Source organism: Scatophagus argus, chromosome 18 (assembly GCF_020382885.2).
Source record: "Scatophagus argus isolate fScaArg1 chromosome 18, fScaArg1.pri, whole genome shotgun sequence".
In the NCBI taxonomy this organism is placed as follows: domain Eukaryota; kingdom Metazoa; phylum Chordata; class Actinopteri; family Scatophagidae; genus Scatophagus; species Scatophagus argus.
The window spans coordinates 10,678,963-10,700,740 of NC_058510.1; the positions used below are offsets into that span (position 1 = coordinate 10,678,963).

General features: G+C 39.6%; 3 protein-coding genes across 11 annotated transcripts in view; 2 read left to right on the forward strand and 1 right to left on the reverse strand.

Annotated features, from left to right (window-relative positions):
* Positions 1-283: 283 nt before the first annotated feature.
* On the forward strand, positions 284-6,225 carry mastl (microtubule associated serine/threonine kinase-like). Of its 4 annotated transcripts, none has more exons than XM_046371121.1 (13): positions 284-606; positions 685-822; positions 907-1,046; positions 1,157-1,245; positions 1,342-1,448; positions 1,546-1,714; positions 1,894-2,045; positions 2,288-3,355; positions 4,130-4,271; positions 4,390-4,404; positions 5,366-5,479; positions 5,671-5,772; positions 5,911-6,225. In XM_046371121.1, the coding sequence occupies exons 1-13, from the start codon at positions 439-441 to the stop codon at positions 6,066-6,068; spliced, it is 2,562 nt and encodes an 853-aa protein (XP_046227077.1). In that variant the 5' UTR covers positions 284-438; the 3' UTR covers positions 6,069-6,225. The 4 variants fall into 4 exon arrangements, with proteins under 4 accessions (XP_046227077.1, XP_046227078.1, XP_046227079.1 ...); XM_046371122.1 differs by having other exon boundaries at positions 1,546-1,705; XM_046371123.1 differs by lacking the exon at positions 4,390-4,404.
* A 917-nt stretch (positions 6,226-7,142) lies between these two features.
* acbd5a (acyl-CoA binding domain containing 5a) lies at positions 7,143-13,559 on the reverse strand. Its single transcript, XM_046371128.1, has 13 exons — positions 13,409-13,559; positions 12,935-13,061; positions 12,452-12,572; positions 11,812-11,884; positions 11,574-11,691; positions 10,912-11,097; positions 10,619-10,810; positions 10,181-10,275; positions 9,870-10,092; positions 9,488-9,690; positions 8,793-8,861; positions 8,567-8,676; positions 7,143-8,484 (listed from the first exon to the last, which is right to left on the reverse strand). The coding sequence occupies exons 2-13, from the start codon at positions 13,029-13,031 to the stop codon at positions 8,472-8,474; spliced, it is 1,500 nt and encodes a 499-aa protein (XP_046227084.1). The 5' UTR covers positions 13,032-13,061; positions 13,409-13,559; the 3' UTR covers positions 7,143-8,471.
* A 1,545-nt stretch (positions 13,560-15,104) lies between these two features.
* The window catches only part of abi1a (abl-interactor 1a), a 47,272-nt gene continuing 40,598 nt past the window's right edge, over positions 15,105-21,778 (forward strand). For 3 of the 6 annotated variants that reach the window (XM_046371410.1, XM_046371409.1, XM_046371411.1), the window contains exon 1: positions 15,107-15,315. In XM_046371410.1, coding sequence (XP_046227366.1) covers positions 15,199-15,315 — 117 coding nt within the window. In that variant the 5' untranslated portion in view covers positions 15,107-15,198. Of the gene's footprint in view, positions 15,316-21,778 lie in introns of all 6 variants that reach the window. The other 3 variants (XM_046371406.1, XM_046371407.1, XM_046371405.1) reach the window with 2 other exon arrangements.

Genomic DNA, 21,778 nt, shown 5'->3' on the forward strand with positions numbered 1-21,778 from the left:
CGACAAAGTATGACTTTGTTTGCATTTTCCCATTTGTGTACCTTATTGGAAAAAATAAGCTTGGCTGTTATTATACAATTTCTATATTGGTGACTACTCTGTTCCTGACAGTCTGATCAAAATTAATCGAAATCGGAAATATAAATGTCGTTCCAGCCCATGTCTAATTTTGACAAACGTTAATTCCCTTTATGATTTTACAACTAAAATCATTAACAAACACGTAATTACAGCGCACACCAAAACACTTTTTTTGCTTTACACGCAGGCAGTTACTTGCACAACTAAAAGGAACGACAAAGGACCCCGCGAAAGAGAAGTGGGATTCAAAATTTCAAAACAAACCCGAGATCGTTGTTTTGTCATGCAAGTGTTTACTCTGAACTAGCTGGCTGTTGCACACACAACCCAGTTCGTTATTTGAAAACTAGTATAAGCATGGACGCAGATGTAAAGCCCGACTCCAGTACAATTCACAAACCAGTGGATGTCCCGAAACCGCCTTCAATCGAGGATTTCATCGTTTTGAAGCCCATCAGCCGCGGTGCTTTTGGCAAGGTTTACCTTGCACGAAAGACATCCAACTCACGATTGTATGCCATTAAGGTGAGTCGGTTTGATCATTGGCGTCGTTGAATCCTTGAATGAGACTCGTTTTAGTTAAATAAATCCTCTTTTCTTAAGGTGATGAAGAAAGCAGACATGGTTGATAAAAATATGATGGGCCAGATGAAGGCAGAGAGAGATGCACTTGCTCTCAGCAAAAGCCCCTTCGTGGTTCACCTGTTTTACTCCCTCCAGACAGCCACTAAGATCTATCTGGTAACACACAGAGACAAATGCAGTAACTACTATATGAAGTTATTATTTGTATTTGTTAAATCTTTACTTTCATGTTACTTTTAGGTAATGGAGTACCTTATTGGTGGAGATGTCAAATCCCTGCTTCACATCTATGGGTATTTCGACCAAGATATGTCTGTAAAATACATTGCAGAGGTTGCACTGGCTTTGGACTACCTCCATCGTCATGGTATAATCCACAGGTACTTGGATACTTCTTTAGGTGTCGTTAAATGTGTATAACACAGATTGATCAATCTCTGGGTGAGATTTATTTTGTGTCCTGGCATTAACCAAAATTCTCACCCTTTAGGGACTTGAAGCCAGACAACATGCTTATATCCAACGAAGGTCACATCAAACTGACTGACTTTGGCCTTTCTAAAGTCAAGCTTGACAGAGGTATGAAATGCCATTGTCATTAAACAAATTTTTAACCATTACTACAAGTAATGTTAGTAATATTTTCTTTATTTGATCTCTGTACTCATTACTCAGAGCTGAGTCTCGTGGATATCCTTACTACTCCATCGTTGGCTAAACCAAAAAAAGACTATTTCCGCACCCCAGGTCAAGTCCTCTCCTTAATCAGCTCCCTTGGGTTTGTAAGTGAATTTATGGAATTCTGCATGGAGAGATGTGCTGTTTATGTGCTTCTTATGTTATGACTATTTCTTAATTTGATTATTTTAAACACCCCAGAATACCCCAGCAGGAGAGGGCAAGCGTCACTGCAGCGCATCTGCTGTGTCCAGTCCGATGTCCTGTGGCAAAGTAAAACAGAAAAATAACTCTCTTGGTTCTCCCTTAATGAAGAACAAAGAAAATCTGTACTCTCCAACTCACTACCCTTGGAAAATGGGTATGTTTGGTGCGTGTCAAAATTTCCTCTTGGTTTTTGTGTTTTGTCATTTATTAACATTGTGGAATGCGGTTCTACAGGGACTGATACTCTGCACAAGTCTTGTGCAGAGTATTGCTTGCTGGTGAGATTGTTGCAATGAAAATGTGCGTAAATATATTAACTGTTTTTATGTGTTGTCTCCATAGGACCTAACAAAACTGTGTTCAATCCTCATAATATGACTAAAAATCTGACTCCCACATTGCTGAAGACCAGAAAGAGGTTTGAGACGATGAGTGCAGACAGCACCACCACTGACAATGAAGGTGGCGTCAGTCCACTGTGGGAGTGTGAGGAGGTCAGTGATTGTAAACCCATTTATGACCTGTATACATGATATTTTGATTTAGGTTGTCCTGCAACGTTATTGCCCCCAAATTTTAATTTAAAGTCATTTAATATCACAGATCTGTGAATAAAAAGTTATCCTTTTTGTCTGATGGAATTTAACTGCAGATATATTAGTGTCTAGTGCATATTGTCTATTGATATAATTAACAAATTACTGGACAGTAATTTTATTTTATTTTTCTTATTTAGAAAGAAAATGAACTTACTAATGAACAGAAGAGCAGAGGACATTCTGAGTCCAAAGGGCCTGAACAGGACTGTGCACCCACAAAAACAGGCATCTTTGGCTTGTCTAAGGACACCAGCAAGAAACTGTCAAATAAGACAAATCCAGACCATCTTGTGGGAAAAAAGCCTCCAGCCGACAAACTGGGGTCAGTCTCCACAGCTCAGGGTGACTTTTTTCCATCAGCCTCATCTGTAAAGAGAACGTTTTCTGATGTTGAGAGAAGTCCTGAGTCATTGGCGATCCAAGCCAAGAAGAATAATACACACTATAAGAGATGTTACCAGATTCCAGAGGAGTCTGTGAGGTTTCACACTGGCCTGACTGGAACATTTTCCACCATCCAAATAGGCGACTTCATGGCCTCCACAGAGGGGATTGGGTTGGATGAAGACCACGGTCCAAAGCGCTCCAGTCCTATTGCTGTGGCCAAAAGTCTGTTTTGTGAACTGGAAGAGCCAACAGAGGATGTATTTGAAGATGGAGCCAAAGACTCGTCACATTCAAGTTTCACATCACCGCTTGCTGGGAGCAGTGACGTTTGCAGGAGCTTGAGCCTTGACTCTGATGGCTCTGTGCATGAAACGTCTTTCACTATTGACAGTCAAGCATCTCTCAAGCCAAGCAAGTATTCCAAAACCAGGAATTCTGCATCATCTGAGGAGCAAGAGGAAAATAAAGACTCACTCCTTGGTGAATCATGCCCCAAAACTCCATCGGCTGTTACTACAGAAACACCCAGACTTGGTAACTTTGGTCAAATAGGTGAATCTCGGTGCTCCTTTCTTAACCGACTCCCTGATCTGACCTGCAGTGTTGCGCAGTCCTCCTCATTCCTCAAGCCACGAAATGTTGTAGCTTTCCGCAGCTACTGTAGCTCCATTAACCGCTCCAACATGTCAGGTGTGTCCCGCTTTAGTATTGGTTCTGTTGAGGCTATGGACGTGTCCACAGCAGCTTCCCATTACTCTGCGTCTGGCACAGCAACACCAGTGCAGAAAAGACTCTACTCCAGCAGCTCTCTTTGCCAGGTAACCATATTAGGACTCAATTCAACTTTAAGAATAACAATAGCTATTCTACTCATAGCTACAGTACAGTACAGTAGCACTACTACTAGTAGTAGTAACTGCAGGCCAGTGGTATATCTGTCATGTAAAATATCTGCGGTCCCCAGCTGATGAATTCTAATGACTTGGGTAACTTTTCTCAATGACTTTTTTAATTTCAGATTGACATTTGTGGCTTTTAGTGAAATGTCGTTGTAACTATTGAAAATGGGTATGCGTATCAAAATAATTTATGTTAACTGGGCAGATCCCCTGAGTTTTCATATCTGTCAAAATTTGACGTTTGCTAACACGCTATATTAAAATGGCAAACTTGGTAAAAGCTGTAGGAAACAGACAATTAGCAACATGTTTGCGTTGTCGTAAGCTTGTCAGCGTGCTGATAACAGCATTTTGCTCAACTCAGCTGCCTAACTTACAGCCTTGTAGAGCCACTAGCATGTTTGAAAAATTTGCTTTTACTTTGCACAAAGAGGTTATTACTTTGGGTGCACTAGGTTAAAAAATATATAATCTTTTTGGCCTTTTGAGGTTCTGAAAATACAATATAACACCCTGACAAAAATTACTACCTTTGTTAAGCTAGAGTTTTTCAGGACATAGATGGTGGTGGATTACATGACTTAAAATATCACAAAGATACATTGTATTGGATTATATATCATGCAGTAAAATTTAATGTTGTCTATCATTTTGCCATTTTTCACATTTCCTTTTATTTCTGTTTCACAACAGACCCCTCAGCCCATGTTGACCTCGCAAACCCCTTTCAGGACTCCAAAGAGTGTGAGAAGGGGTGCACTGCCTGTTGAAGGCGCACCCCTTTTAGGAACTCCTGACTATTTGGCTCCAGAGCTTCTTTTGGGGAAACTACATGGTATGGAAAGGAAATTTAAAATTTCAAGTACCACAACAGTGGCTCTGTTTTTCATCACATGTAGTCCAATGGATTTGTCTGTGTAGCTGTTGTGACAGGCTTTTTCTTTGAGTTTCAGGAAGTTGTCAGTGTGGTAAGTTTATATTGACATTGCTGCTTTTACAAGCAAGCTTGCATGATCACCCAGCCTGCTAATATGCTAGAGAAGACGAGCTGATTCTTACCCCATTTTCCTTTTTCTGCTGGTTCTGCTTCTGCCCCTTGGATTGGTGAATAAGCTGGAGGCCTGATCAGAGGGATGGGGACGCCATTTTAAATGTGTGATTACAAAGGCTAAAAAAATGGGGACTGTCTCCTTATGTTAAACTAACACCATTGTTAACAGTTGGGGGAATCAGATTTGTTGAGGCTGATATTCTAAACTGGACAAAAAATGTTTTTCTGCTCTTAAAATCTGTAGATTTTGGCTAATTCTGCCACATGTCACTGTGCTGAGGTATGAGCTTTATTTTTGACATTTAGCAACTGACGTGCAAAATGTCATCTAATAATAGCTTATTGATCTGACATGCCATTATTCATTCAAATGTTAACACGCTGAGGGCAAGATTTCCTGTTAGTTGCACAAAGCCATTTTGTAGCATGATTCAGAACAGTTTGTCTGTGACATGAATGATCCTGTGTGGTAAAGTATTTATGCATCGACTGTCAAGTGTTTTTCTTAATAAGACACAGTTATCATTGTAAAATCTGCAGTTCCTGTAAATTAAGATAATCTTTTTAAAACACTGATATTGGGTGTATAGTATTATAATATATGATATTGACACTAATATTAAAGAGCAGGTGTGTTAAAATAAATCCCAGATTATTCTCTTCAGTTATTTAGTTTTTCATGTGTGAATGAAGGAATTAGAGGTGTATTCCCAGAAGCTGAATCCCTCAATCCTCAGTCTAACTCAGTCCCTGCTTCACCCACCGCAGTACAATTAGCGCACACTCTAACAGGAATCACATGCAAACAGTGTGGCGTTTTGAAGCCAGCAGCTGTATGAAATGTGATTTTTTTTTTTTTTTTCTTGCCCTCTGTTCAGATTTCATGGTGGACTGGTGGGCGCTCGGTGTGTGTCTTTTCGAGTTCCTGACGGGTGTGCCACCTTTCAATGACGAAACGCCTCAGCTGGTCTTTCAGAATATTCTCAACAGAGGTGAGTTTGGTTTTCTTTAGCAAGAAATCCTAAACAACACAATGCTCTACAATACATCATTGACATCGGCCTAAATTTGATGATCAGCACACCTAATATTACACATACATGTCCACTGTTTGACGGTTTTAGCTGAACAAATGAGTTGATCATGACAGGCTTCCTTTCCTCCTCACTGTCAATAACTTTAGACATTCCCTGGCCTGAGGAGGAGGAGGAACTGTCTTCAAACTCAAGAAATGCGATTGAAATCCTCCTCACCATGGACATGACAAAACGGGCTGGTCTAAAGGGTGAGAACCACTTTATTATATTTTTCAAAATCGTTGGTCCTCAGTCCTTCATGAAACAGTTCTGGGTACACAAGTATCCAAGTGACTTAAATTTAAACAGGGAATGTGTTCTGATCAGTTTGTTCGAACATCCATCAGAGCTCAAGCGTCACCCCCTGTTTGAGGGCTTGGACTGGGACAACCTGCAGAACCAGCCGATGCCTTTCATACCTCAGCCGGAGGATGAAACTGACACCTCATACTTTGAGGCACGAAACAACGCTCAGCACATCGCTGTGTCCGGCTTCAGTCTGTAGTAGTACAAACATTAAGAGGAGTTTTATCAAAGTAGCAGTCCACAATTTTTGGCTATTGATGAATCACTTGCTTTCGATGTGAAACACTCCAAAAACCCATTAAACAGAGTTTAATGAGTTTTGTGTTGTTTTGTTGTGGTGTTATATTGTCAGTCACTAAAATAATAGTCTATGTCTGTCAGTTTATGTAAATGTGGCACCTGCTGTCTGATGTTGACTTTCCAGGCCAATACGGTCCATTTTTTGGCACACTGTTCGCCATTCTAACAATCCCCTGCTGAAGAAAAACATGCTAATATATTTACAAAAAAATTTTTTTTAAACATAAATCTTGTAAATAACATTTTGTGCTGTTGTTTTAAGACTCAAATGTGTACTCTTGCATTCTAACGGCTAATTTTTCTGCTTTTATGTCAGTTAATGTAATTTTGATGTGATATTGTCTAACACCATACATTTAGTTTTTTGGGGTTTTTTTTAGATAAATTCACTTGGCTTTCTGCTCGTTAGATTTTATTTTGTTCCTTCCAAGAAAAAGTACAAATAAAATCTGTATGTAATATAATGCATTTTTTCTTTGTTGCTAAATTATCAAACATGACACAATGACGAAAGTAAAATTTAGGTAAAATCTTATTATCAATTGTGTGTGTTTGAAGGATAGTTTAGCTTCACATAAGGATAGTCCCTAGACATTTCAGGCAATTTTTCACATTCTTACACAGTTACAAAGTTCAACACCAGTTAGCTAACTAGCTTAGCACAGAGACTGGAAACAGCCTGGTATGTACAATAGTTTTTCTTGTTTTTTAAAATTTGTACAAATTTAGACGCATAAGAACAACAAGCTGTGGTTTGTGGAGCTATGTGCAGGATTATTTCCTGGTCAGGCAGACTTCGTTACCTCTCCATAGAGCCAGGTTTTCCATTTCTCCATTTCCAATTGCCTGCTAACGTTCGCACTTACCATACAAATGTGATGAAATGTTATCAATTTTCACATGCAACTTAGAAATAAAGTGAACAAACATTATTTAATGAACGAGTTATTTCAAATAATCTGGGCAAATTAAAAATGCTTAATGAAAACTTTATTTGAGGCTTAGATTATCACATGCAGACACCGCTCCATCCACAGGCAGAGAGGGTGAGAAAGCCTTAGAACATTTCAGTAGAAAGGTAAACTTACTTTTTATTAAAACATAATGGCTCTGGAAAGATTAGTGCTATTGCAGATGCAAACCTCTGTAAATATGATATAGTATTCTATATTAATTCATGGCAATGCAATTAAAATACTGCATTTTTATCTTAACTGTACAGCTATTGTATACAATTTATATAGATTTGCTTTCCTTTGAAACAAGTCATGATTACTGTCAGTCACACAAAATCTTACACAATATCATACAAACATTACACACACACATTAAAAATGATAAAACACAGAAAAATGTGATCACGTAAACAAGACAGACAGTGACAGAGGTTATGTATTAATAATCAAGACAGCTCATGTCTCACTAGGTAGCACTAATGATGATTATTTGGTCCGACAATGTAACAGAAATGCTACAATGTGAGAATGTCAAAAAATATAATGCTGCCTACAGTATGAATGTACCTTATGATGTTGAGGCACTTCTTTCTATTTGAAAAACAATGAGGTGAAGAGTCAGACCACTCATAAAGCACTGAGACTGATATGAAGTAAGACACAACCTCGTCTAATGTATACACAACATTTAGTAGTCACTTAAAATATAAACTTCACTTGAAACAGCTGAAATCTGGCCTGCGCTGCATTCATTGTGACTGTTGCTAAAAGAAATAAATATTAACTTATTCTGAGAATTTAAAATAATCGCAAATATTAATACAGTATTACATTCAATCTTCAACCTCTAAACTACTACAGTTATTACGACATTTTATTATAGCAGCATTACCTGGGCAACTAATGATAATGAACTGTGAAAATCAAGCATTAGGCTCAAAACCAAACAAAGTATCGGACCCATTTTTGTGCAACAAAGCCTTTGTTGTGGAAATAACTGATTTATAAACACATCCACACTCCCAACAGTTCCTCCTCCCAACATCAGCCATTTGTTACAGAGAAATGGATTGCAGTACAGTGGTATTATCTTGAAAAGGACCTAGAATGACAGGTGAACCCATACATTCATGTTTCTATTTGATTCCACATCCACACTACAACACATTTGAGAAATACCGTCCTCTCACTCCTTACTCTAGGTGCCTTCTTCATAGTGCAAAAGCAAATTACTGGTCTGTGGGTTTAAGCAGAGGGGGTTACAGCCATTTATAACCCAAACCAAAGAAATTTAGAGGACTCTCCTTCTTCGTCTATACGAAGTTGTAGTTTCCGTGACAGCAGGTTCAGTTGATTCGTCTATCAAAGGAGGAAGTTAAGGAGTTAAAATGGATGTTGCATGAAGACAACGGTAGATTAATACTTTTCTGTAAAAGAATACCTTGTTCTTCTCTGCAGGTACAGACGAATAAGCCACTGCACCACAAACGGCCAAATAATGGCAAAGGCCAAACTGGTCGGAGAAATGTCAAAAGGCCACCAGCATGGTTTCTGCGAAATTGGAGAATCAAATAAATTGTTGCCATAATAATCAGCATTGTTTTGCATGAATGAAGTGGCTTACTTTTTTCAAATAATAAACAAACAAAGTGTGATATATTTTATACCTGATTCCTCTTATTCACTGGGGGTGATGCATAAGTTGGAGACAGAGACATTGTTCTTGCCTGCAGAGACTGAAAAATAAAGAAGTCCATAAATTAATGTCAGAGGAAGAGTAAACACCATCAGCTTATTTATGTTTCAGTGAAAAGTACAAAGTTCAAACTCCCTCTGTTCCATCTGTGTTAATTTTTACACAGAGTAAAGTACTGCTGTGTTGTTGTTGTTGTTGACTGAGCATTGTTACTGAGACAAATAGGAACTGCAGCAGGTTTTAAACAAATTGTACCAAAAAGTTTTGACTCAATATATCTAAAGTAGCCATGTTTTTTTTAATCATTTATCAAAGCAACCATTTATCCAACCAGTTTTCACCTGGCACCCTCCTCCTAGCTTCCTTCACCTTCATTTGCCATGTAAATAGAAAAAGTAGTCCAAAGTGGGTCAAACTGGGTCATGATTTTGCCTAAATCCACATATAACCACAGAGAGCATAATCCTAACTACTTCCTGTTTAAATTCAAAGTTTCAACAGGTGTTTCTTCTCTCAGTCAGCTTATCAAGTACCGGAAAACGACGAGCTGGATCACTTTGGTGTCTTTTAGCGTCCTCTAGCAAATATGCTGCATTCATGACCATTACCCCTTTCACGTAACTCTCATTTCTGAAGGTAACAAATGAGTGGACAGACTGGTCTGACCTGGCTAGCCGTGAGTGCCTCCAGGGTGTGCAGCCTCTCCAGGACGCTCTGCATGTCCTCCTGCAGCCTAGCCAACGCCACAACGATCTGCTCATTAAGGCTCCCTCCAGGTGTCACTGCTCCTCCCCAGCGGCTCCCATCCCCACCTCCACCGCTGTACATGGGAACCAGAGATCCAGAGCTGAGACCAGGAGACCTGGAGCCTAAAAACACAGAAATTCTTCAGGATTAATACATGCTCACACAATGCATAAATCAAAAGAACATTTTTATGCGTCATGAGTCACTTAGTTGGGATTTTCTGGTTCAATTTTAACGGTGCTACAAAACATAAGGCAGAGCACCAAAAAGACAACATCAAACCAATGGATTAACACCTTACCTCTTCCTCTCCTGACCAAAGAGGTGTCTGGCGGTTCTGCATCCAGTCTCTGTCTCTGCGAGGTTCCACCATTCTCTCCATCTTCCCCTCCACACCTTATGACCTGCATTGGACCGTGAACATCCTCCTGGAGCTCCTGTGTTGCAACTGGCTCCACTAGATGAGGCAGGACATGGTTTTCCTCTTCATCCAGGTCCTCCACAGAGTGGTTATGCTCTGACCTCTGGAGAACAAGCACATTATAATGAATCAGTGATGGACCAAGAGGTACTACCACTGCATCAGAGAAGTGGTTTTAAGTGGTTTCTTGCCTCTTCCTGGCTGAACTGGTCCACGGAATCACAGTAGACTTCACTGTCTGAGTCACTGGCCAGGTGAACGGTGCCAGACACGTCTACATTGGAATCTGAGATCGGTACAAAGGACATACAAGAAGAGAATAGAAAAACTCAGCCTCGCTCTGCGCGATAATGTAAAGTAAAGAGCATGGAGGAAGGCAGCGGTCACTTATTTAGAGCGTTTGTGTGCCATTTCAACAGAGTGATTAAAACTGTCCCAGGAGCAGCCTGTGTTAAAGCAGTAAGATTCAGGGTCTGCTAGAGCTCTGGGAATGAAGCTTATCAGATTATCTGATCACATGGTGCACTGATATACAAGCACAGGCAGTGGGTGAGGCGAGTGCAGAGTCCTCACTAACCATTTTGAAACACTTCATACATGACATACTGCTGTCATGAAAAGTTCCATACCTGTGTGGTCACCATTGAGGAGAGGCTCACCGACTGACCCCTCCTGGGAGTCCTCACTGTTCAGGGCGGTCCTGGAATGACTCCCATTGGTCAGATGGGTGACCCCGTTAGCAAGTTTACCGTTTGACAGCTGTGGTTTATGCCTCCTGGCTGAACTCTTCTTCTTTGGCTGTGAAGCTACTGATTTCTTGTCTGAAATAAAATCCAAAGAAAGAAAGAAATCTGTGTCAACCAAACTTCTTTTTTTTTCCTGGCAATATTTTCTAGCACATTTGTTTAAATGATTTTGTTACCTTTTATGACCTCCCTTTTCATTAGTTCTTCTTCTTCTTCTTCTTCCTCCTCCTCTGACCTTTCCCTCCCTTCCTTTGATTTGAGCCTAGCTGGACGAGTCTCCAAAGTGCCGTTCATTTCCATCGTTCGGATGATGTTCTTCGCGACACTCTTCGACATAGCTGAATTCAACGCTGTACCTAAGCCTGTGCGACAAAATCATTGCAATGTCACAAGTACCAAAAGACAGAAAATACGGTTAATGATATTTTCTCTGCTTATTGATTAAATCTAAACAAAACATTTATTGGAGATTGAGAAAATATAATTTTCAGTAGCTCAACACAGTCTGAGTCTGAATTAATGGCATGAAAGTCTCTGTTTATGATAGCAAAAGAAACCTTCAATATGCTAAGTCACATGTTCTGCAACAGTAATTCAACAAGCGTGACGTAACAAGAAGCATCTCAGCTACGACACCAGACAATCACTAAACTATGCCACCAGAATTAAATATTTACATGGTAATGTACTTGCCTTCCAGATCCCTAACAAACTTTGTCAAACGGGCTGAGCATCAGACAAGAAGCAAATTATAAAAGGTTAAGCTCCATGTGCTTTGTTTTTGACATCACAAACAAAGTGAAAGTTGGAGGAATTACACCCAGTGAATAAAACCCACCTGTGCTCAGGTCTGATATCTGTGAGATCTTTTTCTTCTCCTCAATCAGCTCATAGAACGGGCCGAGGACACGTAAGAGCTCCTCCACCTCCTCACTCATGGGCATACCCTCCAGGATCTATGCATCAAATGCAGCAACAAATGATAGCTCAACCTCAACCAATAGTTAAAGTTCTAATCGCTAGTATTCCTACTTAATAGATGTATTACATCCTTTATAAAAAAGGAGAAAACATACCAGCTTCATTTCATCAACATAGCCTGCCATTGCTGCTTCTTTTGGCATATCTCCGAGAGAATTCCATGCATCCCTAAATCATGGAACAAAAATGACATTTTCATTATTCATTATTCATTGTGTAAAAAGCCCTGCTCGGTGTAAAGACTGTATGCAATCAAGATCATTTTTGCAGATTCCTGTGCCAATTTTCAACTTTGTCAATAAGGGCAGTTTATTTAAGGTCAGTGTGTTCTTTGTTGGCTGTGTGTCAAAGGCTGACAAAACGTAACCATTCTTAAGAAACTAAGAGGTGTTACACTCCGATCCAAGGGACTATGAGAGAATCTGTCCAGTCTGGTGGTTAGGAGGTTACATTCCAAGGACAGTCCAGAGATTACCTTGCATAACCTGACACTAAACAGTGGTGAAGAGTGGAGGGAGGTGAAGTGGGTAAAAAGCAACATGTTGAGCAACATGCACACATTAAATACTGTTACAAAGGTTTATCCAGAGTTAAACTTAATGAATTGTTTTGAGGACTGTGGCGTTGAAATAAATACACCAATATTGTCCCCGTATATAACACAACTGTGTAGGAATCCTATGCGCACAAAAATAAAAACATATTGAGTGACCACACATTTCCTTTTGTCATTACCATTTTGCTTTGCCAACTGCATCCCAGAAGCCCGGTCGGGGTATATTGCACGCTCCCACAGTGGCTTGTTTATAGTAACTGTAGAACTTGAGCATCATATCATTGGACGGCTGAAAGGGACCTGAGGGGAATGATACTTTAATTACAAAATACAACTTCGTACTGGAAATTTCCAAAACACGTGTGTACTTTTAAGTACTTATACCATTTCCTATCTCATACACATCCGTGAAGGCTCTCAGAGAACACAGATTTTCATAAGTGACCGTTGTGATGGTGCATTAAGGTGCAGACTGCTGACAGGGAAGCAATTGTCTGCACACTGCAAGTAAAGTGGATTAAGCATTTTAAATCGCGCAAGCTCCTAGGTAGTCCAAGAACTGCACCTGCTAGCTATCTCTCTTGGCCTCGCTGTTAAAGCCCTGCGGCGAACTGGTTAAACTGGCCTGAAAATGCGAGTCGCACACCGGTGTGATCTCTCACCATCAGGGGGTAAACTCTTGATCACTTTGACGGCGGCCTCGAACCTCAGTTGGGTCAAACGACTCTCATCTTCCACTGTAACACCCTCCACCTCCATTGTGTCACACCGAGGCACTCACCACAAAACCTACAGACAGACAGGAAAACAACAACAACACAGCAATGTGAGGAGCGCAAACAGAAACGTGACAGGAGCTTACGTCTGCAGCAATAGCATTTACGCTAGCTCCTGTTAACAACATTAACAGCTAAGCTACAAATCCAAACTTCTGCAATGTCTGCGACTAGCTAAACTTGTAAGTTACTGTAGCTACTGTATGTTACGGCCACCAGTAGGAGGAGGTTGTGTCGTTTATGTATGTAGGACACACATTTAGCACGCGACACATTATTAACTACACACTGACATTTGTGCTAAATACAATTTATACGTCCGAACTCGCGACAGAAAAGCTCAAAATCGATGACACTTACCGTTAAAGTCAACGGCCTATCTGTTAGTCGGAAGGCGACCTGTCTTTAGCCCTCGACCAGACGCCATCAACAATGAAGCCAAGCAAAGGTGCACTTCGGGAGGTGTAGTTTTCTACGAGATGTCACTTTTTCCCTACAGGCACAACAATCCTCTGCTAGAAAAGAAACTTAAAAACGCGAAGGCTTACTGAATATATCGGAAAAGTATTAGCAGGTGAAACATAGCAAATGCTTTGCTGTAATATTTCAATGCCATTCACAAGATGACTCTAGTTTGGGGTTAAGTTCGTTATAAAACTACACATACCATCATGCTCTAGTCAGGAGCCTTGTTTTCCTTCGGTTGGAAGAGTGATAGAAAGACGAGAGAGTTAAGCAAGAGCTCTCACTTTGTCTTCATTGTCGAGTACCACACTAGAAAACGCTATGAGAGATGAAATTTGAGGTAATTCGACAAAATCACCAAATATTTTCATTATCAATTAATTGCTGACTATTTTTTTTTAAAAGAAAGATGCAAAACAGGGCCATGTCTCAAATGTGATATTTTGCTGCTTTTCAACACCTTACTTCATATTTAACTTAAATAGCTTTTGTTTTTGGATCAGTGGTTAGAAAAAAAAGTGACATTTGTAAAACATCATCTTCGGCTTGAGGATATTGTTATGGGTATTTATTTGATTTGCTATTAAATGATTCACAGTGGAAGATTAATCAGTGATGAAAAATAATTGCTAGATGCAAAGATAAAGAAATATATGTCATATTTGTTGGGGGCCACAATTGAGAAACCTAAAAGAAACATAGCATTTTATTAATTTATTAAGATGCAAATCCGAAAAGAAAAGAAGGAGAAAACTTATGTTAACAGTTTTATTTTTGTATGAAGAACCTAATCCAATCCAATTACAAAAACATAGTCTAATCTGAATACTTTGGGGCTACTTCAAAATCAAATATTAAAAATATTATTTCAAAAATAACATTTTAACATGATAAATTACATGCTAAAATAATAAATTATATACCAAACTACTCTACTACTATGCAACTCGAATATTCAAATTAACAAATTAGAACATGGGGAAACTATTTCTTTTGTGTAAGTTCTTGTTGCTGCTGTTTTATTTTGTTTTGTTTTAATTAAAAGCCACATGGAGGTCATTGCTTTTGTACAGAACTTACTCATAATGTCCACCTTCCATTTTCAGTGCAAATAAGAAGGAATACAAACACCATTTAAAAACCAAAAACAATGTGAAAGTCACATCAAAGGTCGCCATCAAAACTGGCAACCTGAGAAGATTAACTTCCTTTAATATGCAGTAAAATAAATTCGACAAATTCATATTAAATAAAGAATGGTTCATAATTTTAAAATCGTCATTTTTTAAAATCATAAACAAATGTAATAAAGTAATCATTGACAATATAATTATAATCTAACACACATTATTTATTTATTTTATTATATTTCATTATTAGTTAGATATTGCATTTCCCAAACTCGATTAAATGTTATAAACTCAGCCCTGTTTATAGCGAATAGTAATGCTACTGAGACCTTGCTTGCAGACCAAGCACTCGTCCCGCTTTTAAACCATTGAGTAATCTCTCCCTTCCAGCGCAGACGATCTTTGATTTGACGTTACGCCACAGCGAGGGCAGGAATCCCACAATAGCAGGCTGAGGATTTTTTTTATTTTTTTTTTCGAGGCAGAGCTGGGCTGGTGGCTGCTTCAATCAAAGGGAAGGCAGAAGGAAAGGGACGCTCTGCGGAGAGATGTAAGATGGCAGAGCTACAAATGTTGTTAGAGGAAGAGATTCCAGCCGGCAAAAGAGCGCTTGTGGAGAGTTACCAAAACCTCACCAGAGTAGCAGACTACTGCGAGAACAATTATGTCCAGGTAAGTGAGTTAGCTACCACGTTATCTTCAAGCTCCCTTTGTCGCGAAAAGCTCGGGATTGAATGGTTGTTGGGACAGGAAATGTAGATAAAGAAACTGGGCTCCGTTGAGAAATAAACATCTCCTCCCAAAGCTTGGAGCTCACAGTTTGTTGGCGGGGCTTTTCCAACTATGGGACGTTTAGACTACTGTTATCTGCTCAGACCATTGAACACATTTATCCCGTTTACTCAGAGGGTGTGTCTACTTTTTTTATTACTACATGGGGTCGGTTAAAAACTGCTTACACTCTTCACTGTTGGTGGGGAGGCCTGCGTGCTTTAAGGCAGCTCTCCGAACAAGTTTTAGCTGTTAAAAATAATTTAATTTCGTTTTAAGGCACCAGCAAGAAAGTTACGACGGTTAGTTCGTAATTGATGCTGGCATCGTCTGAAAAAGGTATTACAGTACAAGTGGGAAACTAAATGTCACAGTAAAACCAAATCTGTATCAATATCATAATAACATATAGTCCATTACATCCCATAAGGTCATTAAACGCACCATTTAATACCGCAAAAACAGTTTATCCCCCCATTGGGATACTGGGAATATTACAGAGAACATATAGTGTCTACATTATGGACTTGTAAGCACTCAGTGCAGTTATAGCTGTTGTTATAATGTCAGCGAATGGCTTTTATTGTGGCTGCAGTATTTATTTTAATCCATTAAACAAGTTTTCTTTATTTTTTTCAAACTTAATATGCATGGAAGGCAGCTTGTTTTTTGGCTATCTGTGGGGAGACAGGCTAAGATAACGCAGCCGGGCTTGTGTGCTTACAAGCCAGGCTTTGAGACAGATGGAGGAATGTAAAGCAATTGTTAGTTGGTCAATAAATGTTGGAGCTATTGATTTTTTTTTTCTTTCCTCCTCCTCCCCTGAACTTATCGTGGGAACAGGACTTGCTTTAATATCTGCTGGCCATCATGCAGCCTCACATACATCTGTGTTGTTCCTCTTGATAAAGTGTCTAATTTTGTGATGACTAATGTTGTGAAAGCTTCTGTTTGAAATGGTCAGCGCAGTGCAACTTTATTAGTAAGTGTGCTTGCTTTTAATATGGTGTCACAGTGACTACAAATGGTTTTGTCTTTATGATATGTGGTAAGCCAAAGCCAAAAAAAACCAAAAGAGAGGCAGAGCTGTCTTTTGAGACATTTTTCAGCAGGAAGACAACCCACCATATCAGCGACAGAGGGTGTGTCCGCTCCAGCTGTACTCTCCAAAGACTCCCTGTAATTTTGTTTTCTTCCTCGTCCCTGGATGATCTGGCATCTTGAGGCACGACTCTGAAGCTTTGTGCCAGTTAAAGCAGCTCTCAGGCAAACACGGCCGCACGAGAACGTTGTCGTCTTTGTCTTTCCCGCCACTTTTGAAGACAAGATGTGTCTTTTTATTCCTCTCTTTGTTTGCAGTTATTTAACCTGATAGTTCAGATACAGTGAGGTGAAATACTGTGGACCCGATGGCGTGAGTTTTAGGTTTTGTTTACCACAACACTGGATTGAGACATTGCAAACTTTCCCTGATGGCACAATACTGTGATCTATTTAAAAAAACTAAAGCAGAAGCAATGTACTTTAACTTATGACAGGGAACTTTTGAGATGACTTTTAGCAGCATGACAGTATTTTAGATCAGCTGAGCACATTTTGAAAGCCAATGCTGATCTCATGCTCTGTTTTTTGACAGTATTTTCTAATTAATTTTGAAATTTTAAGTCATTTCCTTCCGAAATGATCAGGCCTCATTGTTATGCAGGGTCTAATGTTGAACCTGCAGTCTGACAGAAATGTGTCTTTAACTGACAAGCACCTACAGTTGGCCTCTGGCCCAGATTTGTAATTAATTTAAGTAATTAAATCAGTCTTTTAGATAGAATTTGGGAACTTTGGCTTCACTTTAAGGATGCAGTGGTTGGACATCAGTATCGGCCTTGTTGATCAGTAAATAAGCTGACAGTCAGCGATGGCAGCGGCTGATGTGTACCTGTTGCGCTGCATCAGTTTTACGCCGGCACATTCATGAAGTGCTGGCTTGTGACATCCCTACCATCAGTTTGTACGGCTGTGTAAGATTCTAGTTGTTGAGAAGGCAGTTATATAGCAGGCTAAAAGGCTTTTCAAGCAGTCTCTTTTTTTTCATGTAAAATTTGCTTATATTAAAGGTTTTTTTTCATACGTTTGTATGACTTGAATTTGTGTGTTTTTTTTATTTTTTTTTTTCAAAAATAGTGGCTGAATGAATTTGAAACTGTTCAATATTTTTTTTTTTATATAATTAGTCAAATGGATAGATAGCTAGACAGATACTTTATTGATCTCGAGGAAAATTCAAGCATCCAGTAGCCCATTACAGCAGTGTAGGTTAGTCAAAAGGGAGCAAACAAACAACCAAACAAGGCCTAACTTAGTAGGAAAAATAGATACTAAACATAATACTAAACATGCTAAATAAACCAACATATGCTACATAAAGTACAGTAGAGCGCAGACAAAAGCAGAAAGCAATAATTAATTAATCAGTTGTTTCTTTGTTTCCCTTCACCAAAATGGTGGATAAATAACAACAACAACAACAATTCTATATTCTGCTAAATGTTCATTTTAAATATCAGAATTGGCCCAGAATTGTGCATCCCCACTTTACTTGGTATATTGAAAAACCTTTATTGTTTTTTTTTCTTGGTACTAGTTTATTAAATGTAAGAAAATACTCATCTGTTGTTTTGAAGGCCAATACTGATGTTTTACTGCTGCTATTTGCTCATAAGTGGTACAGATTTTATTTAGTGTGTCATCATTTGAGCAGTTATTATTCCAAAATTATAGGAATTCACTATTTTATAGGGCTGAGTATTATACTGAATACAAAGCAGTATAAGAAACATCTTGTCTGTTGACTTTATTCTGATTTTAAAATCCTCATTTTACCACTTTTGGACAATTATGCTAAGGTGTTCAGACAATATTCAGCTTTTTTTTTTTAACTTGGCCTTTCTTTTTGGTTAAATAAGAAAAGAAAGGTATTGCAACATCTAAAAGTGTGTTGAGAGAGAATTCAGAGTAGTTTAGTAGTAGTAGCATTAGGTGTAGGCTGAAAAGGTGGTGTTCAGTCTTCAGCTGCAACAACTGGCACATAAAACGACAAGAACTGAGTGTGTTTTGCCTCGTCACTGACTGGACTGCAGCTTTCCACTGAGAGGCAAACTTAACGCAATGTGAAACGCGATGAAATAACTCCAGATGACACTTTCATGCAGCAGCAGACGGAGACCGTGATGTCGACAGGGCAGTTTGACGCCATGCGAAATTTGTCGGAAAGTTGTGCTGCCTGCGTTCAGCTGATTTGCGATCCCGGCCTTTAGCAGAGCACCTCGTTCAAAGTGCTGACATAGAAACGCTGGATTTGAAAGCTTTTCGCCGCATGTTGCTCGCTCTGTGTGAGGACGAGTGTCAGACTAACAGTGCACTTTTCATAAGCCCTCTCTGTCTGCTGGAGATAGAAACACACACACACACACACACACACACACACACACGATACTGTGCACCGAGAAGCAAAGCGTGCACATGTCAACATGCCTCAGCTTGAATCAGCTCGTCCTTTCAGCACTCCTCCCTCACATTTCCATGCCCTCATCTCCCTCTCTCTCTCTCTCCCTCCCTCTCCCTTTCTGTTCTTGTCGTGGAGGCTTTGGAGTTGTGGGTTGTAGTGCAGCTCAGCAGGCTGCAGCAGATGGTACAGTCTCCAGTTTAACCGAGGATAGACCACTGCCCCACTTTCTCAACTTGATAGTGACTTTTGTTTCATCCAACGGAATGTTTTGAGCTCTGTGTGTGTGTGTGTGTGTGTGTGTGTGTGTGTGTCAGAGTTCTGTTTCCTGTTTCCTTTGCTGACTGAAGACTAGCTCCCTGGAAATACCTTCTCTCTGTGTCAGGAAGTGGCTTAATAATGGAGCCAAAGAAGAAGCCTTAAGACCTTTGCGCAGACATTACTCACATTAATCTGGTGTCAGGTAGTTACAGGAATAATACACAAACCAAATAAAAGAACACCCTTGAAATATAATTCCCCACCACATTTTTTTTCTTTTTTTTTTTTACTGATGTGTGTTTGTTTAACCTCTCTGACAAGGACACGTATACCGTATGCAAAGTAGGCCACCTGGCCATGCTGGCAAGACACATGAAAAGGTTTGTTGGCTTCTTTGTTAAGTGGTGGCTGTGCTCAGGCTCTGTTGACAGACAACCAACTGACAGAAAACAAATTGATTTTGAAAATCGATCGACAGTTTTGTCAGCGTTTATAACTTCTCCAGTGGTGCAGCCTGTTCTTTGTCATGTCATAGTTAATTAAATATCTTTTGGTTCCAGTGGTCGAACGATTCAAGCAGTTAAAAGGTTTCGCCATTTCATGCACAAAACAATTTTTTGTTAAGTTAAAGCATTGTTTCGGCTCTAGAGATTCCATGTCAAGAATCCTATTTTCAAAAACAATTTGAAAATCAGAGCTGGGATTAAAGAAGAACGCCACACTTTGCTCATATCAGCCCTTTTAAGTGTTGTTTTCATGTTTATGCTTTGCTCAGGTATTCCTTGATGTAAATCATAATTGTTTTAACTTTGGGGCTTGAGTTAACACTTGACTTACAGATCAGTGGATCAATTTATCATTCAATCTAAGAAATTTCAATCTAAAGAATGAATACTTTTTGCAGCCAGGTGGTATTTGTCATTTTTTTTCTTGCTAGATTAATCATTTATTCATATAAGTATAAGTAATGCCAGTTGTTCTCCTTTTGAGAAAATAATTGATTAAATGACCAGTAGTTTCTGAACTAGAACACGTAGTACTGCATTGGTGCACTAAGGTTATTGTATGGCTGTTTTAATACTGCATTAAACACATTGTGATTAAAGAATCAAACCTTTTATCATCGTAATCTGAAGCAGTACCATGCAGCTCCAAAATAGTAATAACACGCATTTCTACATGCTAAACTTGTTGCTTCTGTATTTTTTTGAAGTTGCAATGTCATTACTGGGAATCCTGGAAGGAAGGTGAAAAAACAGCATATAGTAAGAAGGAATAGGGAAATGGAAGTAAAATGAGAAACCGAGAGGGACACAAGCCGGTCAGAACCGGTGTTGCAAGGCCAGGACATGTGACTGTGCCTGCTGAGCCAGCATGAAGCCCACTGTGCTTCTGGTCCTGAATGAGCAGTTTAGAAATGTGGGCTGTTATGTTGTAAATGCAGGTAGCATGTCAGAAGAGTGGAGCTGGACACAAAGGGAAAGAGAGATGTGTCCTGGTCATGTGACCTTGGTGTACCTGTCCTGCGCTGTTTTCCCAGGATAATTAATGAGCGTTTCCCTCCTGGAAGAAAGAGAGCAGGTGGCAAATATGACATTTTTTTTTAATAACACAGTTCTGTCTCTCAGGGTGACTCCGAGTCCTCGTTTCCTGTCCTTCTTTCTCTGACTTTCTCTCTGCGGAGTGGCCTGCTTTTTCCTCCCTGCGTGGCAGAGGCCTAGCGGCTCTCAGCCTACCAGCCAGCCGGACCCATTCATCCTTTTGACCACCTGTCACTCCTCCCCCTCAGCCGACCGGGGCTGGTTTGGTCCAGACTGTTGGACTGATCTGTAACATTCTGGTTGGAGTGTAGGAGTTTCAGAAAATTGGGAACATACTGGCATCATTGTCTGCCTGTGGTTGGATTCGTACAGAATCTTTTCCGGTCACCTTGTTTTTTGTTTTTTTTAAATGGACAAGAGCTTCTCCAGCACCTCTGGGAAAAATAGATCAATCTGTATATGTTTGTTTATCAGTGAAGAATTTTGTTTCAGGTATTGAACAGTGACTTTCTGCCTGGATGAACCAATTAAGAAGTCACTCAGGAAAGGTTAATGAGTTTCCTCTGTGTGCAGACTTTCCTTTTGTGTCTCTTCCCTGACATACTGAAGGAATTTTTAATTGTGCGCTGGCAGTTCTTCAAGGTCAGGTAGACCTTATGGCCTTTCAGTCAGCCTCCATCTGCTCCGGTGGAGGAGGAGGAGGACTTATGAATTCATGTAGTGCACTGCTGAGTTTGTATAAAGATTGTAGACTTTTCTCAGGGAAGGATTGAAGTTGTTAAGCCTGCAGGTTTTCTTCATTCTTGACACGTCCCATTGTCACTATTACCTTGTCTGTCTGCTCAGGTGGCTTGCGTTGGTTGCTCACTTTCATATTTAAAGTCGTGGAAGCTTACCGTTGCATCTAAAACTAATATATTGTTCCTTAGTTGCTTTTCCTTGAATTAATCTTGGAAGCTCGTTTCTCTGTCAAGCAGGACAGGATAATGGTCAGGAAAATGAAGTCTAAACGGCGTCACTATTTCAAAGTTAAACAAACTGATAGCAATGCATCATCCAATAT